The sequence below is a fragment of the Heterodontus francisci genome, chromosome 6, assembly GCF_036365525.1.
Source record: "Heterodontus francisci isolate sHetFra1 chromosome 6, sHetFra1.hap1, whole genome shotgun sequence".
In the NCBI taxonomy this organism is placed as follows: domain Eukaryota; kingdom Metazoa; phylum Chordata; class Chondrichthyes; order Heterodontiformes; family Heterodontidae; genus Heterodontus; species Heterodontus francisci.
The window spans coordinates 4,991,798-5,010,522 of record NC_090376.1 but is presented as its reverse complement, the minus strand read 5'-3'; the positions used below and the strand labels follow the sequence as shown (position 1 = coordinate 5,010,522).

The 18,725-nt window shown below is 46.9% G+C and overlaps 1 protein-coding gene across 5 annotated transcripts in view; it reads right to left on the bottom strand.

The window, feature by feature from the left end:
• nup98 (nucleoporin 98 and 96 precursor) overlaps positions 1–15,024 on the bottom strand; it is a 102,546-nt gene extending 87,522 nt beyond the window's left edge. For 2 of the 5 annotated variants that reach the window (XM_068032998.1, XM_068032999.1), the window contains exons 1-7: positions 14,290–14,541; positions 7,388–7,491; positions 4,686–4,790; positions 3,733–3,909; positions 2,609–2,751; positions 1,918–2,025; positions 1,230–1,413 (exon numbers count right to left, since the gene is read on the bottom strand). In XM_068032998.1, coding sequence (XP_067889099.1) covers positions 1,230–1,413; positions 1,918–2,025; positions 2,609–2,751; positions 3,733–3,909; positions 4,686–4,790; positions 7,388–7,463 — 793 coding nt within the window. In that variant the 5' untranslated portion in view covers positions 7,464–7,491; positions 14,290–14,541. Of the gene's footprint in view, positions 1–1,229; positions 1,414–1,917; positions 2,026–2,608; positions 2,752–3,732; positions 3,910–4,685; positions 4,791–7,387; positions 7,492–14,289; positions 14,543–15,000 lie in introns of those variants that run through there. The other 3 variants (XM_068032997.1, XM_068033000.1, XM_068032996.1) reach the window with 3 other exon arrangements.
• Between the last annotated feature and the right edge of the window lie 3,701 nt (positions 15,025–18,725).

The window sequence follows — 18,725 nt, the reverse complement described above, 5'->3', positions numbered from 1 at the left end:
CATTGCCTGAAGAGGAGCCAATATAGGTCCGCAAGCACCAGGAGCAATGGGTCAACAGGAGCTGGTGCAAGTTAGGATATGGGCAGCAGAGTTTTGGATAAGCTGAAGGTGAAAGGCCATCCAGGACCAGACCCCACTCGGCTGTGATGCCCCCTGCAAAGGTCAAACATCCTCCTGACACTATCCAGACCTGGACAAATGGCCACATGGGGATAAAGTACCAGGTATAAATCAGAACACCAGGACCTAGTATCGGCTGCGTGAGGTAGAAGGGAATTAACTCAGACATTGATTCCTTTCATGTGGGACGTGGGCGTCACTGGCTAGGCCAGCATTTATTGCCCATCCCTAATTGCCCTTGAGAAGGTGGTGGTGAGCCGCCAACTTGAACCACTGCAGTCCATGAAGGGTAGGTATACCCATAGTGCTCTTAGGAAGAGAACTCCAGGATTTTGACCCAGCCACAGTGAAGGAACGGCAATATAGTTCCAAGTCAGGATGTTGTGCAGCTTAGAGGGGAACTTGCAGGTGGTGTTCCCAAACATCTGCTGCCCTTGTCCTTCTAGGTGGTAGAGGGTCGCGGGTTTGGAAGGTGTTGTCTAAGGAGCCTTGGTGTGTTGCTGCAGTGCATCTTGTAGCTGGTACACACTGCTGCCACTGTGCGGCGGTGGTGGAGGGAGTGAATGTTGGAGGTGGTGGATGGGGTGCCAATCAAGCGGGCTGCTTTGTCCAGGATGGTGTCGAGCTTCTTGAGTGTTGTTGGAGCTGCACCCATCCAGGCAAGTGGAGAGTATTCCATCACACTCCTGACTTGTGCCTTGTAGATGGTGGACAGGCTTTGGGGAGTCAGGAGATGAGTTACTTGCCACAGGATTCCTAGCCTCTGACCTGCTCTTGTAGCCATGATATTTATATGGTTACTCCAGTTCAGTTTCTGGTCAATGGTAACCCCAGGATGTTGATAGTGGGTGATTCAGCAATGGTAATGCCATTTAACATCAAGGGGAGATGGTTAGATTCTCTCTTGTTGGAGATGGTCATTGCCTTGCTCTTGTGTGGCGCAAATGTTACTTGATGCCCATATCTACATTGTAGGGACCTCAAATCTAACCACCAACTTCCACCTCAATACCCTGATATTTGCAACTCCCCCACACATCTCCCCTAAATGAAACCCCCAGCCTGAAACGCACCAGGCTGCCGCCATTCTAAAAAGTCAATGAACTCACTTGCTCCAAAGCCGGTTTTGTTCTGCCCAAAGTTGAATCCTCCAGTGGGGTTGGCTGGAGTGGCTCCAAACAGTCCAGTGCCGGCGCTGGATGTAGCAGTCGAGGTGCCAAACAGACCACCACCTCCCCCAAGTGGCACCTGTGGTCCCTTGCGGCCAGCCGTATAATCCTCCAAACGCAGCTCCTGGAAAAAACAAGAGCAAAAAAAAAAAAATAGTTAACGCAGGAATAATAAGCAGCTACTGATCAGGAGCAGGAATTCTGCCTGATTTATTCCCCACTCCTTAGCCTAGAGGTGCTGTTATCAGCTAATTCAGTATGATGGAGGGCAGAGCAGTGTGGCGAGTATGTTACTAGACTAATAATCCAGAAAACACAAGTTTAATTTCCACTGTAGTTGTGACTATGAATTCAGTTTTGTTTAAAATCTATAAATAAAAAGCTGGTTGCAGTGAAAGTGACTATGAAGCTATTGGATCGTTGTAAAAATCCAAGGGGTTTAAACTAATGTCCTTTTTTTTGAAGGAAATCTCCTGTCCTTACCCAGTCCAGTTATTGTGGTTGACTCTTAACTGCCCTCTGAAGTGGCTTAGCAAGCTCAACTGTATCAACTTGGATAACTATGGATGAGCAATAAATGGTGGCCTTACCACCGACCAGGAAAAACCTCCTTCACAATGACACTTACCTCCAGTGACTTGGTCTCATACTCCTTCATGGCTGTGATACACTGGTGCTTGGTGCTGATGTTGGTGCTGACTCCAGACTTCACCATTGTGTCTGTCCCTGTTGGGGGCTGCAGGCATATGAAAGGCAAACAAATATAGCGGAGTTAATGTGGCTCAGCACTTGCAGGAGATGTACGAAGCTTTGAACAACTAAAATCTGATCAAAATAATTTCAATTCTTCTCTCAAAAAGAGGGTGTGTTTTTTTCTAGGGGCACCTCTCTCAAGCAGTCTTACCTGAGCTTAATCTACCCCTCCCACCTATCCTGACTGAAAACAGCTCACTTAGAGACAGTTGAGATAAAGTGGTTAATAAAATAGGCCATCAGCCAGTTCAGAAATTTGCAACACAGTCTCAGGAAAACATGTCTGTCACCTTCTGGCTCAGTGTCTTAGAATAGGATCAACATGTACTCAAATTACTACTGAGTGCCAATAAGTGTTCCAGGGCTAGACTGCAGAAAGTTTGCAGGACACCACAAGGATAGATATCCATTGAACTCTCCATTCTCTTTCCCCGCCCACCACCCCCACTCCCAGCAACCAATTTATCCCATTTAAAAAGCATTGGAAAGCACACAGTTCAATATCTCAGAGGCCTCGAGCTTCCCCTTTCTCACCCTCTCTCCCCAGACCTCATCACGATACTCACGTTGAATTTAACAGTTGTGCCAGTAGGAGCGGCCGTACTGAAGGAGGTTCCCCCAAACAAGGTCCCCGATGTCCCGCCGAAAGGATTGGAGGCTGTACTGGTGGTCCCGAACAGGCCACCTCCAGTGGTGCTGGTTCCAAAAGCTGAAATGGGAAAGCAGAGTCGCGGAATTCCCCAGAGTACACATTAAAAACTCGTGCAAAACGGCTGAAAATTCAGGGCTGCGAACTCCCAAAGTGCTAGATTCAAAATCAGACTGTGACAAACTGCTCACAAAAGATGAGTAGACAGTGTTGTCCCGATCGGCCATTCCCAGGAACTTCTCGCTCTTGCTCTCTCAAGAGGCATTCAAACGAAAGACTTTTATTACTACAATTCTATTCAGGACGTCCCAAAGCACTTTCCAGCCAATGAAGTACTTTTGAAGCGTAGTCACTGGTGCAATGGAGGAAACACACAGCAAGATCCCACAAACAGCATGAAATAAGTGACCAGATAAATATTGGTCAGGGAGATCTACCCTGCTCTTTGAAATAGTGGCCATGGGACCTTTGATGTCCATCTTGGGGGCGGATGGGGCCTCAGTTTAACATTTCATCTGAAAGACAGTGCAGCAGTCCTGCACCAGCAGTGTCAGTTTGGAGACTGCGATTTAGTTTCCAGAATGGGGCTTAGACCTTCTGACTAAGGAGGTGCGATTGTGCAACCCAAAGCCACGACTGACACTGTAAATTCAGCCCATCATGCCTCGCCCTACCAGAACGTACAAGGGAAACCTCATTTATACAGCACAAAGCAGACTGGCTACCGCTCTTCACATACAATGAATTACCCTGCAGTGACTGCGTAGTAGACCATAATGCAGACACAGCAAAATCCAGCAAAGAGATGACCAGGTCTCCCTACAGCAGCTGACTAAGGAAGGGAAGCTGTGCTGATTCCCAGAGGCAACTCTCCAGAGACAGTGACGTGGGACTTTAACACCCCAAATGAACCTCCAAACCAAGGCGTGGTGCCTTTAACAATGCAGTGCTGCCCAGGAGTGCCAGCCTACATGAAGTGGTCAAGCCCAAGTTGGATCTGCCTTCTCTGCTCTATAAATCCCTGACAAGACGCATGCTTACTACCAAAGCCTCCGGCAGGTTTGCTTTGAGTGAAGGCATTGCTCTGCTGGTTGGAGAAGAGGCCTCCGGTGCTCGTGCCTCCGAACAGGCTGTTGGATGTTGATGTGCCAAAACCGAAGCCAGCGTTGGTGGATGAAGTTGCCGGCTGCCCAAAACTACTGGAGCCGAACAGCCCACCTGGAAAGAGAATAGTGAAGAGTTAGTGGGTTTGGCAACAGAGGAAGTCTGGCGTGCAGTTGACATGATGGCTTTGTGTTCAATGTAAGGAACAAAGCTGCTTTACGATGGAAAGGAAGAACTTGCATTTATATAACGCCTTTCACAACCTCAGTATGTCCCAAAGCTTCACAGCACCTTTGAAGCAGTCACCATTTAATTTACATTCAGCAAGCTCCCATAAACCAGTGATAATCTGCTTGTGATATTGTTTGAGGGATAAACATTGGTCAGAAAATCCCCTGCTCTTCTTTGAAATACTGCTCTGGGATCTTTCACAACATCTGAGAAAACAGGGCCTCAGTTTAACATTTTATCAGAAAGACAGCCCCTCCGACCCAGTCTGGGCTAAGTGATTCCAGTCCCACGCCATGAGATTGATTCAATGCCCTCTGGCAAAATAAGGATTCACATCACACCTCAAGAACGTATTTTAAAAAAAGGTGGATTTAGATGCCATTTCCACTTGTTATAGCCCTTGTCAATATTAATCCTCAAATAATATAACAAATAGGTTATCTGGCTATTATTGCTGTTCATGGAATTTTGTTAACCTCAGATTTGCTGCATTTCCTACAACAGTGACAACACTTCAAAAAGTATTTTGTTGGCTGTGAGGCATTTTGGGACATCTCAAAGTTGTTAGAGACACTACAGAAATGCTTTTATGTCCACAGTCAAAAATACCACAATCACAAGGTTAACAGGAAGCTGTAGAATGAGAATCCAATCCCAACCTGGTTTGTTTTGAGTGCTTCCAAAGAGCCCGCCACCAGCATTGGCGGCTGTGCCAAATCCAGCTGTCGCTGCACCGAATCCACCGAACCCTGGAGTAGCGGTATCTGAAAAACAGGAGGTCACGAAGGTTTAGGTTACTGGTGTGAAGGAACCACAGAACATGAGATAGGAGTAGGAGAAGACCATACGGCTTCTCCAGTCTGCTCTGCCATTCAATATGATCATAACTGATCCTCAACCTTAATTCCACTTTCCTGCTCACGCCCTATATCTCAATACCCTTAGTGTCCAAAATAACTACCAATCTCAGTCTTGAACATACTGAATGATTTAGTATCCACAGCCCTTCAAGGTCAAGAATTCCAAAGAACTGGGGTTATTTTCCTTAGAGCAAAGACGTTTAAGGGGAGTTTTAATAAAGGCGCTCAAAATAATGAGGGGTTTTGATAAGAACGGATGAAAAGCTGCTTCCAGTGGGTAAGCCAGGGTCGTGGATACATAGTAATTGGCAAAAGAACCAGACGGGAGGTAAGGAGAATTTTATTTACCCCCGCCCCCAACCCCAGAAGAGTATGAAAATAGTTCTGAACTCCTTTTCTTCCTAATCTATTCTACAGGCTTTCAAAGCCCAGCCTTGGTAACACCACCATCAGATTTAGCTGAACTCCCATAGCCATTCTTTTCAACCTACTCTGTCTCCTGCACTAAAGGACCCCTTTAACCTGACCCATGCCCCAACAATGGTGAGATTAGTACGTGGTGTAGTGGTTATGCCTTCTCTCAGAGGGTTGCTAATCTTTGGAATTCTCTTCCCCAGACAGCAGTGCAGGCTGAGTCATGGAATATATTCAAGGTCGAGTTAGATAGATTTTTGATCGACAAGGGAGTCAAAGGTTATGGGGGCAGGCAAGAAAGTGGAGTTGAGGCCACAATCTGATCAGCCATGATCTTACTGAATGGAAGAACAGGCTCAAAGGAGCCAAATGGTCGACTCTTGCTCCTATTGCTTGCATTCTTATGGACCAATAATTCAGAAGACAAGCTCAAATCCTAGTTAGGCATTTTGAGAATTTAAGTTCAATCTTAAATAAATTTGGGGAGAAAACCTGGTAACAGTAAAGGTGACCAGGAAGCAGTTGGATTATTGTAAAGGCCCAAGTGGGTCACCAATGCCCTGTAGTGTACAGTTTTGATCCCCTTACTCAAGGAAGGATATACTTGCCTTAGAAGGGAGGGTGCAACAAAGGTCCACAAGATTAAATTCCTGGGCTAAGAGAGCTGTCCTAGAAGACATCGAGTTGAATGAGCATTTACTCACTGGAGTTTAGAAGAATGAGAGGTGATCCCATTGAAACATACAAGATTCTGAGACAGCCTGACAGGAGAGATGCTGAGAGGATGTTTCCCCTGGATGAGTCTAGAACTGGGGGGTACAGTCTCAAAATAAGGATCAGCCATTTAGGACTGAGAAGGGGAGAAATTTCTTCACTCAGAAGGATGTGAACCTTTGGAATTCTCTATCGCAAAGAGCTGTGGATGCTCAGTTGAGTACATTAAAAGACTGAGATTGATAGATTTTTGTGCATCATGGAATATGGGGACATGGCAGGAAAGTGGAATTGAGGTAGAAGATCGGCCATGATCTTACTGTGTGGCAGAGCAGGCTCGAGAGTCCACATGGCTGACTCCTGCTCGGATTTCTTTTGTTCTCAAGGGAAGGAAACCTGCTGTTCTTACCGGCCTGCGCCTATGTGACTCCAGTCCCAGGCCAACATGGTTGACTCTCAAGTGCCCTCCAATGTGGCCTAGCAAGGCACTTGGTTGTATCAAACCTGCTACTAGCTGTCCACCGCCACCTTCAGGGCAACTAGGGAATGGGTAATAAATACCAGCCTTTCCAGCGACACCCACATTCCAACTGGGCAGAGATTCACTCATTGCTCCTGTATTACCCAGTCATTGCTCATACCACTAAAACCTACATCAAGCTAATGTCTTGTTACTCAGCCCCTTGAGTCAACAACCTATCCTGGTGTTACTGTCTCTCTAACACAATGTCACCATGGATCTGAACACATCAGCAAAAAAAAAAACTGAGAAAACCTGTGAAGCAGACAGTGGCAAAACGTAGGTGCGGCACAAACCATGTACAAATGGCGATATATTTAAGTATCTGAGGGAGAAGGATATGCTGACGGGGTTAGATGAAGAGGGTTGGAAGGAGGCATAAACACCAGTATGGGCCATTGGGCCCAATGACCTGCTTCTGTGTTGTACATTCGAATAATTCTAGACAACGGCCCTTCTAAATTCTTTTCATTGTGCGCAACCTGTTCAGTTCAGTGTGCAGTACCTTTACATTTTTTTCTTGTGCAGCAGCACACACATGGTATCTTGAGAGAGAGAATTTGAGTGGCCTGTGTGGTACCTTCCAGGTTGCTGTACAGCTGCATGTGAGCACAGCTTACAGGAACATTGGTAGCAGATTCTGATTCACTGCTGGATTGTTGCGAAGACCTACCTGGCTCACTGTCATCTTCCAGCAAAGGAAACCTGCCTTCCTCACCTGCTCAGGTAGTGTGGGACTGAAGTCCCATTTTAGACATGGTGCTCTCAACGCCCTGGGGGTTCACCAGTCTATGACAGTCAATGCCAGTTTGACCTACCTACCAAAATCAAAGTGTAGCAAAACCCAACTTACTTTGCCCAAAGGCCGACGTGGTGAACCCGCTCGTGTTGCCGAAGGTGGGCGTGCCAAACTGCGACTTATTGAACATCTTGCCGGATTACCAAGATCGCAGGCAACTGTGGAGAAAAACAGATCCAGCAGGGGAATCATCGGTTATCTAGAGGCCTGGAATCATGTCTGACAGTATCAAAAACTGCATCGTCACCACAATTTCGGTGCAAGAGGGCATGTGAAATAGTCAACACGTCTCCCTCTGACCCATGAGAAACACCGAGCTCTAAATTCTCTCGCCCCAAACTTGGTCATTAACACCTGGGCCAAGTATGGTTAGGTACAGATCTGTCAGTGGGGGCAATTGGAAAGAATTTTAAAAAGGGATAACTGGAGCACTGCAATCCAGTAAAATGTTTCCTAGTTTACTGGTACCAATACACAAGTTCTCCACATTAATGTATCGATTTGTATTTATAAAGCATCTTCAACTTCTAATTATTTAATGCCTTTACTTAGAAAAACAACCTGAAGCGCCAGAGAAAAGTAACCATAAAATGATGGACATTGAGGCAAAGGAGGGGTGACCAAGCCTGGTGATGCTGGTGAGATTTTAAAAAGGAGGCAGTAAAAGGAGGACAGGAAGGTGAAACTGCAAACGGTAGAGAGGTGGAGAGCTTAGGGAAGGAATTTCAGAGCTTAGGGTCCAAACAGCTGACAGTCCGGTGGAGCAATTAAAATTGGAAATGGGCACAGTAAAATAGTGGTAATGTTACTGGACTAGTAACTCAGAGGACTGGACGAAAGCTCTGGAAACACAGATTCAAATCCCACCATGGCAGCTGCAGGAATTTAAATTCAATTAATAAATCTGGAATAAAAAGCTATGCTCAGTAATGATTGTGAAACTACAGGATTGTTGTAAAAACCCACCTGGTTCACTAATGTCCTTCAGGAGAGGAAATCTACCGTCCTTACCTACGTGTGACTCCAGACCCACAGCACTGTGGTTGACTCCTAACTGCCCTCTGAAATGGCCTAGCAAGCCACTCAGTTGTATCATAGAGTCAGAGTTATACAGCACAGAAACAGGCCCTTTGGCCCATCGTGTCTGTGCCGGCTATCAAGCACTAACTATTCTAATCCCATTTTCCAGCACTTGGCCCAGAGCCTTGTATGCTATGGTGTTTCAAGTGCTCATCTAAATACTTAAATGTTGTGAGGGTTCCATATTCCAACCACCCTCTGGGTGAAAAGTTTTTTCCTCAACTCCCCTCTAAACCTCCTACTCCTTACCTTAAATCTATGCACGCTGGTTATTGACACGACTGCTAAGGGAAAAAAGTTTCTTCCTATCTATCATATCAATGCCCCTCAATTTTGTACACCTCAATCAGGTCCCCCCTTAGCCTTCTCCGCTCCAAGGAAAACAACACCAGCATATCTAGTCTCTCTTCATAGCTGAAATGTTCCAGCTCAGGCAACATCCTGGTGAATCTCCTCTGCACCCTCTCCAGTGCAATCACATCCTTCCTATAGTGTGGTGCCCAGAACTGTACACAGTACTCCAGTTGTGGCCTAACTAGCGTTTTATACAGCTCCAGCATAACCTTCCTGCTTTTATATTCTATGCTTCGGCTAAAGACAAGTATCCCGTATGCCTTCCTAACCATCTTATCTACCTGTGCTGCTGCCTTCAGTGATCTATGGACAAGTACACCAACGTCCCTCTGTACTTCCCTACAGTCCTACCATCCATTGTATATTCCCTTGCCTTGTTAGTCCTCCCAAAGTACATCACCTCACACTTCTCAGGATTAAATTCCATTTGCCACCGCTCCGCCCATCTCACCAGCGTCCTGGTAATATATCGTCCTGTAATCTAAGGCTTTCCTCCTCACTATGCACGACACCAATTTTCGTGTCATCTGCGAATTTACTGATCAAACCTCCTATATTCACTCTAAATCATAATGTACGCTACAAACAGCAAGGGTCCCAGCACCGATCCCTGCGGTACACCACTGGTCACAGGCCTCCACTCGCAAAAACAACCCTCGACCATCACCCTTTGCCTCCTGCCACTAAGCCAATTTTGGATCCAATTTGCCAAATTGCCCTAGATCCCATGGGGGACCTTATCAAAAGCCTCACTGAAGTCCATGTAGACCACATCAACTGCTTTACCCTCATCTTCACATCTCGTCACTTCCTCGAAAAATTCAATCAAATTTGTTAGACATGATCTCCCCCTGACAAAGCCATGCTGACTATCCCTGATCAATCCCTGCCTCTCCAAATGGAGATTAATCCTGTTCCTCAATTTTTTCTAATAGTTTCGCTACCACTGATGTTAGACTCACTGGCCTGTAATTATCTGGTTTATACCTGCTACCCTTCTTGAATAATGGTATCACATTCACTATCCTCCAAATTACTAGAGAAAAGTTGAATAATAAAACCGGACAGACTGTTTGTGAAGAAGACGCTGAGACTAGGATGTTTTGGTGGAAACGGTTTATTGCTTGCCACAGAACTTACTTCTGCTTGAACACCACCCAGCCAGTGCTGGCTATCTCTTTATATATACACAGCGGAGTTTAATTGAATAATCAACATCTGTTCACCCTATTACCTTCAACTACTAGGTATTTAACATCCATTAACAGAACTTATTGGACACTAACAGACCACTCGGCATCGACCCAGACAATGGAAATGGCAAAGGCTCACTCGCCCAGTCGACCTGCAAACTTCTCCTCACTAACTGGGGATTTGTGCCAAAATTGAGAATGCTGTCCTACAGACAAGTCAAGCAACAGTCTGACTGCTATACTCAGTGCATCAAAAAAAGGACTTACATTTATATAGCACCTTTCACAACCAAACATCTCAAAGTGCTTGACAGCCAATTAAGTACTTTTTGACGTGTAGTCACTGTTGTAATGTAGGAAACACAGCAGCATAGCAAGCTCTCCCAAACAGCAATAAGATAAAGACAAGATAATCTGTTTTTGTGATATTGATTGAGGGATAAATGTTGGCCAGGACACAGAGGAGAACTCCCCTGCTCTTCTTTGAAATAACGCAATGGGATCTTTTACAGAAACCTGAGCCGAGGTTTAACGTCTCATCCAAAAGATGGCACCTCCACCAGTGCAGCACTCCCTCAATGCAGCACTGGAGTGTTAGCCTTGATTCTTGTGCTCAAGCCCTGGAGACCAACTTGAACCCACAACCTTCTGAGGCGAGAGTGCTACCAACTGAGCCACAGCTAACACTCTTACAGTCAATGTCCCAGACTCCTCCATCACTATCCTTGGGTATGTCCCCTCCACCAGCAGGACACACCGGTATACAGTCGGGAGGAAGTGGCCCTCAACATTGACTCTGGACACCACAAAGTCTTTATGGCATCAGGTCAAACAAGGGCAAGGAAACCTCCTTTTGAGTACCACCTACTGCCTCCCTCAGCTAATGAATCAGTAACCCCTGAACAGCACTTGTAGGAAGCACTGAGGGTAGCAAGGGGACAAAATGTACTCTGGATGAGGAACTCAATGTCCATCACTGGGAATGGCTCAGCACCACTACTGACTGAGCTGGTCGAGTCTTGAAGGACATAGCTGCCAGACTGGGCCTGTAGCAGATGGTAGAAAAACCAAGAGGGTCAAATCTACTTAACCTCACCCAACACCATCTAGGACAAAGCAGCCCACTTGATAGGCACCCCATTCACCACCTTCAACATTCACTCCCTTCACCACCGACGCACAGCGGCTGCAGTGTGTACCATCTACAAGATGCACTGCAGCAACTCACCAAGGCTCCTTAGACAGCACCTTCCAAACCCATGACCTCCATCATCTAGAAGGACAAGGGCAGCAGATGCATGGAAACACCACCACCTGCAAGTTCCCCTCCAAGTCATACACCATCCTGACTTCAAACTATATCATCGTGTCTTCACTGTCACTGGGTCAAAATCCTGGAACTCCCTTCCTAACAGCACTGTGGGTGTACCTACATCACATGGACTGCAGTGGTTCAAGAAAGTGGCTCACCACCACCTTCTCAAGGTGAATTAATGCTGGCCTTAGCAGCAACACACATCCCAAGAACAAATTTTTAAAAAATTGGTGAAGTGCAGAGCTCTTGGAGGGTATGGGGCTGGACGAGGTTACAGAGACAGGGAGGGGTATGGGGCGGTAGGTGGTTACAGAGACAGGGAGGGTCAAGGCCATGCACGGATTTAAACACAAGCAAGAACATTTTAGAAATCGAGGAGTCAGTGGATCAGGAGCCAGCGTAGTCAGCGAGCACAGGGGTGACAGGTGAACAGAACCTGGTGCCAGTTAAGATATGGACTGCAGAGTTTCAGATGAACTCAAGTTTACACAGGGTAGAAGATGGGAGGCCAGCCAAGAATGCATTAGAACGTTCAAGTTTAGAGGCAGCAGGGGCATAGATGAGGATTTCAGCAGCAAATGATCCGAGACAGGGCAGAAACGGGTGATGATACAAAGGTGGAAATAGGGGTCTTAGTGACAAGAGGATTTTCAATCAGAAGCTCAGTTTCAGATCAGCTATGACTCCAAGGCTGTGAACAGTCTGGTTCAGCCTCAGACAGTGACCAGGGAGAGGGATGGAGTCCGTAGCTTCGATCTTCACATTGTTTAACTGGAGGAAATCCACTCTACTGAACTCAACATAGATGCTAAACTCAAACTTATGAGTGCACTACAACAGTAGAGCTGACCTGGATGGCTCAAACCAAAAATTAAGGGCACAGGATACATTTACAAACCATTAAGAGTAGCATCATAAACGGTACATTTCCCCAAACTCTTCTCTCTCAAGTGAAGCTGCCAAGTACAAGTCACCTGCATCCTCACTTCAATTTACCAGTTTTCACAGGACAAAGCCTGTACATAAACACTACTCCCCCTGTTCAACTGCAAAAACATTCTACTGAATTGGTATTTGTAGGGTGCCTGACAAGGGTACTGCTATATATTGGAGAACTGAAATCTGCACCAAATGCTACAATTCACTTGGGCGCGGGGAGAAAAGGAGTGGAACAATGCTAGGGGATGCAGGCTCCACTTTATGTTAAAAATACAGTGCAAAACAGAGTTGTGGGTTCACTTCTGAACATGTACTCCTGAACACTCTATCCCTCTTACTCTGGCCTTTTGTACAATCCCCTCCCTTCACCACACCATTGGAAGGTCACTGAATGGTTCCAGCACAGGAGGCCATTCGGTCCATCGTACCCTTGCCGGCTCTGCAAGAGCAACTCAGCTAGTCCCATTCCCCCACCATTTCCCTTCAGATAACAATCCAATTTCCTTTTGAAAGCCATGACTGAATCTGCCTCCACCACACTCCCAGGAAGTGCATTCCAGATCCTAACCTCTCACTGGTCTTCAGATCCCCAGACCCAAAACTCTTGTATTCCTTTTGCTGCTTCGCCTGCAAGCCCCTTCACAGATCCCAACTCTTTGGCCAAACTTTCAGCCATGTATCGCTACTTCAACATCTGTTTATTTCTGACTATACCCCCACGAACCCCTTGGAATATTTTTCTACCTGTTATAGAAATGAGCAATGTCCAGGGTGGGGTGGGGAGAGGGTTTAGAAGGGGACACAAAGGAGGGAAAACATAGTATCTAAAACAGCGAAACAGGCCATTCAGCACAACTGCATCGTTCCAGCTTTAACATTGTAGACAAGCCTCCTTCCTTCCCTCTTGATCTCACCCCATCAGCATATCCTTCTACTCCTTTCTCCCTACTGTATTGCTGCTCATCTTCCGCTTCAGTCGCTCATTAAGAGCCTCTCATTTTTTAACTTCCATGAGAATTGAGCAATATGACGAGGGAAAAAGTACGAGGTGGTTTCCTGTAGCCTTCATGTGCACTTTAAAGGAAACACAAGTCCTCTTCCCAAAGGATCCTCCGCCTATAAGCAGCCGTTGTTCCAAGGTTCTAGCTTCACTGCCACCACCGAAAATTTGCTGGTTCCACCGTTGGCCATGACTCGAAACACTGAGCATGGGACCCTTACCTGCGACTGGGGCGACCCGCAAAAAAGGCCACCCCAAGATCTGAAATTATCCTGGTACCCTGCCTCTTAATTATTCACCTCAACCACTCCCTGTGCTAGTGAGTTCAACATTCTCACCACCCTTTGGGTAAAGAACTTTCTCCCTAACTCCCTTTTGGATTTAATAGCGACTATCTTATACTTATGGCCCACATATCCGGTCTCCCCCGCAAGTAGAAACATCTGGTCAGTGTCTACCCTACCAAACCCTTTCACAATTTTAACGACTTCTATCTGATCACCCCTTCCAACGAAGGTTCACCAAATTAATTCCTGAGATGGAGGGATGGCCCTATGAGGAAAGATTAAATAGACTGAGCCTTTAAATCGCTGGAGTTTATAAGAATGAGAGGTGATCTCATTCAAACATACAAAATTCTTACAGGGCTAAACAGATGCAGGAAGGATGTTGCCCCTGGCTGGTGAGTCTAGAACCAGGGAACACTGTCTCAGAACAAGGGGCAGGCCATTTAGGACTGAGTATGGTAGATTTCTACATATTAAAAACATCAAGAGATACTGGGAAATGGTGTTGGAGTAGATCAGCCATGATCTCACTGAATTGTGCAGCGGGCTCGATGGGCTGAATGGCCTCCTCCTGCTCCCAGTCCTTATGTTCCCAACCTCTCTTCTAAAGAGATCCCCAGCCTGGTCGATCTTTCCTGACGGGAATAACGTCTGAACGCTCTGTAACCCTCTGGATAACATGGAGACCAGACTCTGCGGCCTCTGAGGGACTGAGGCTGGATGGCCCCAAACCCCAGCGGCCCCGCGGTAACCGAGGACGCGGCCTAGCGCCTCAGGCACTCACTTACCGCTCGCTCCAGAGCACCGCCGCGGTTAGCCAGCTCCGGCCTCACACACTCTCCGCCCGCTGCGCACTTTAGTATTTCCCACTCTCCGCTCAGACCAGACTCCAGTAGGCCGCAAACTAAAGCCCGCAAAGAAACGCCCCCGTGACGCCAGCACACCCCATGCCCGGGATATGATTGGTCGGAGACCACGTCACTCGAAGGTAACGCCGCCACTTGATTAGTTCATTGGCACGTTAATCATGCGTCATAACGTCGTCGATCTGCCTGGAACGAACAACGTGCACGCTGCGTCAATCACAACACACGCTGTAATCTGATTGGTTAATAATTGCCTTATTGGCGGAAATGGACCGGGTCCTCAATTACCATTGGTCGCTTGCCCAAGTCCAACCAACAAGAAACCCCGCTCCAGCTGCTGACACACATTGAGCAATTCCATTGGCTGCTGCACATGTCAATTAGATAGGGTAGCCCTCAAGGCGGTGGGATTCAGAATAACATCCAACATCCGATTGGTGTATTCTCACGTCAATCAATTGAAAGCGGCGAATGCGCGATGAAGTGAACAAACTGAGGCCTCTCCCGCCTTTCTGTGGCAAAAACGTCAGGCGGTTGGACATCGATTCGGTTCAGCCTGTTCCCTGTGTAAACATTATCAGCAAATAACTGGAAACAAACTCCAAGCTGGATCAGCAATAAACATAACTGTACCTCCCCGACCATTTTGAAAGCTCCTCACGTCAATCAGACGCATCCTACATCACTATTGGTTGAAGGAGGAAGCCCCGCCTCCCGGCCGCTGATGATTGTCCAATTCAACGATCCCACCTAGACGTCAATCATTCAGACATCACCAAATGTGGCCCCGCCTCTTAAAAGGGCAATTCTCCTTAATTGCCCCATGTTGTGACACAGAATCACTGAATCGTTACAGTGCAGAAGGAGGCCATTCGGCCCATCGTGTCCGCACTGGCTCTCTGAAAGTCCCATTCCCCCGCCTTCTCCCCATAACCCTGCACATTCTTCCTTTTCATATAACTGTCTAATTCCCTTTTGAATGTTTCAATTGAACCTCCACCATGTTCTCAGGCAGTGCATTCCAAACCTTAACCACACGCTTCGTGAAAAAGTTTTTCCTCATGTCACTTTTGCTTCTCTTAACAAATACTTTAAATCTGTGCCCTCTCCTGTCACAATCCTTTCATGACTGGGAACAGTTTTTCCCTATATACTCCAGAGCATGGCTACCCGACCCGAATCCAATAGGACCCGATGACATGTGTCGGGTTCGAGTCGGGTCGCTCTTCCAGGTGCGGCATTCGGGCTCAGGCCGGGTTGGACACATCAAGGCGGGAAACACTCCGCACTAGTCTGCAGCGAGCGATTCCATCCAAGGTAGAGCACAACCTCTTCAATAATGTTGATTATATTCCAGTGGTCGGGTCGGGTGCAGGAAAAAAATGAAAGGACTCGGGCCGGGTCGGGCTCAGGTTGGATGTGGTTCTGTCGGGCTTGGGTCGGGTTTCATTTGCAGACCCGAGCCGGCCTTTAATCTATTCTGTCCAGACCCCTCTTGATTTTGAATCTTTTGGGCCTCCTTCTCTCGAGAGACAATGGATACGCGCCTGGAGGTGGTCAGTGGTTTGTGAAGCAGCGCCTGGAGTGGCTATAAAGGCCAATTCTGGAGTGACAGGCTCTTCCACAGGTGCTGCAGAGAATTTGTTTGTCGGGGCTGTTGCACAGTTGGCTCTCCCCTTGCGCCTCTGTCTTTTTTCCTGCCAACTACTAAGTCTCTTCGACTCGCCACAATTTAGCCCTGTCTTTATGACTGCCCGCCAGCTCTGGCGAATGCTGGCAACTGACTCCCACGACTTGTGATCAATGTCACACGATTTCATGTCGCGTTTGCAGACGTCTTTATAGCGGAGACATGGATGGCCGGTGGGTCTGATACCAGTGGCGAGCTCGCTGTACAATGTGTCTTTGGGGATCCTGCCATCTTCCATGCGGCTCACATGGCCAAGCCATCTCAAGCGCCGCTGACTCAGTAGTGTGTATAAGCTGGGGGTGTTGGCCGCTTCAAGGACTTCTGTGTTGGAGATATAGTCCTGCCACCTGATGCCAAGTATTCTCCGAAGGCAGCGAAGATGGAATGAATTGAGACGTCGCTCTTGGCTGGCATACGTTGTCCAGGCCTCGCTGCCATAGAGCAAGGTACTGAGGACACAGGCCTGATACACTCGGACTTTTGTGTTCCGTGTCAGTGCGCCATTTTCCCACACTCTCTTGGCCAGTCTGGACATAGCAGTGGAAGCCTTACCCATGCGCTTGTTGATTTCTGCATCTAGAGACAGGTTACTGGTGATAGTTGAGCCTAGGTAGGTGAACTCTTGAACCACTTCCAGAGCGTGGTCGCCAATATTGATGGATGGAGCATTTCTGACGTCCTGCCCCATGATGTTCGTTTTCTTGAGGCTGATGGTTAGGCCAAATTCATTGCAGGCAGCCGCAAACCTGTCGATGAGACTCTGCAGGCACTCTTCAGTGTGAGATGTTAAAGCAGCATCGTCAGCAAAGAGGAGTTCTCTGATGAGGACTTTCCGTACTTTGGACTTCGCTCTTAGATGGGCAAGGTTGAACAACCTGCCCCCTGATCTTGTGTGGAGGAAAATTCCTTCTTCAGAGGATTTGAACGCATGTGAAAGCAGCAGGGAGAAGAAAATCCCAAAAAGTGTGGGTGCGAGAACACAGCCCTGTTTCACACCACTCAGGATAGGAAAGGGCTCTGATGAGGAGCCACCATGTTGAATTGTGCCTTTCATATTGTCATGGAATGAGGTGATGATACTTAGTAGCTTTGGTGGACATCCGATCTTTTCTAGTAGTCTGAAGAGACCACGTCTGCTGACGAGGTCAAAGGCTTTGGTGAGATCAATGAAAGCAATGTAGAGGGGCATCTGTTGTTCACGGCATTTCTCCTGTATCTGACGAAGGGAGAACAGCATGTCAATGGTCGATCTCTCTGCACGAAAGCCACACTGTGCCTCAGGGTAGACGCGCTCGGCCAGCTTCTGGAGCCTGTTCAGAGCGACTCGAGCAAAGACTTTCCCCACTATGCTGAGCAGGGAGATTCCACGGTAGTTGTTGCGGTCACCTTTGTTTTTATAGAGGGTGATGATATTGGCATCGCGCATGTCCTGGGGTACTGCTCCCTCGTCCCAGCACTTCTATCAAATCACCTCTCAGCCTTCTCTTCTCCAAGGAAAACAGCCCCAGCTTCTCCAATCCATTTTCATAACTGAAATTCCTCATCCCTGGAACCATTCTCGTGAATCTTTTCTGTACTCTCTCCAATGCCTTCATATTTTTCCTAAAGTACAGTGCCCAGAATTGGACACAATACTCCAGCTGAGGCCGAACGAGTGTCTTACACAAGTTCAACATAACTTCCTTGCTCTTGTACTCCATGCCCCTATTAATAAAACCCAGGATACTGTATGCTTCATTAATCGCTCTCTCAACCTGTCCTGTCACCTTCAATGAATTATGCACATATACACCAAGGTCCCTCTGCTCCTGCACCCCCTTTAGAATTGTACCCTTTATTCTATATTGTCTCTCCATGTTCTTCCTACCAAGATGAATCACTTCATATTTTTCTGCATTGAACTTCATCTGCCACCTGTCTGCCCATTCCACCAACTTGTCGATGTCCTTTTGAAGTTCTACATTATTCTTTTCACAGTTCCCATTGCTTACAAATTTTGTATCATCTGTAAACTTTGAAATAGTGCCCTGTACACCAAGATCTAGGTCATTAATATATATTAGGAAAAGCAAGGGTCCCAACACTGATCCCTGGGAACTCCACTACAAACCTTCCTCCGGCCCGAAAAACATCCATTAACCACTACTCTTTGTTTCCTGTCACTCAGTCAACTTTGTATCCACGTTGCTACCGTCCCTTTTGTTCATGAGCTACAAGTTTGCTCTCAGGTCTGTTGTGTGGCATTATAATCAAATGCCTTTTGAAAGTCCATGTACACCACATCAACAGCATTGCCCTCATCAATCCTCTCTGTTACCTCCTCAAAAATCTCCAGCAGGTTAGTTAAACATGATTTTCCCTTAGAAATCCATGCTGGCTTTCCTTAATTAACTCGCATTTGTCCATGTGATTATTGATTTTGTCCCAAATTATTTTTCTACAAATTTTCCCACGACTGAAGTTAAACTGACTGGCCTGTAGTTGCTGGACTTATCTTTACACCCTTTTTTGAACAAGGATGTAACATTTTCTATTCTCCAGTCCTCTGGCACCACCCCAGAGTCTAAGGAAAACTGAAAACTTATGGTCAGTGTCTCTGTGATTTCCACCCTCACTTCCCTCAGTATCCTTGGATGCATCTCATCTGGCCCTGGTGTTTTATCCACTT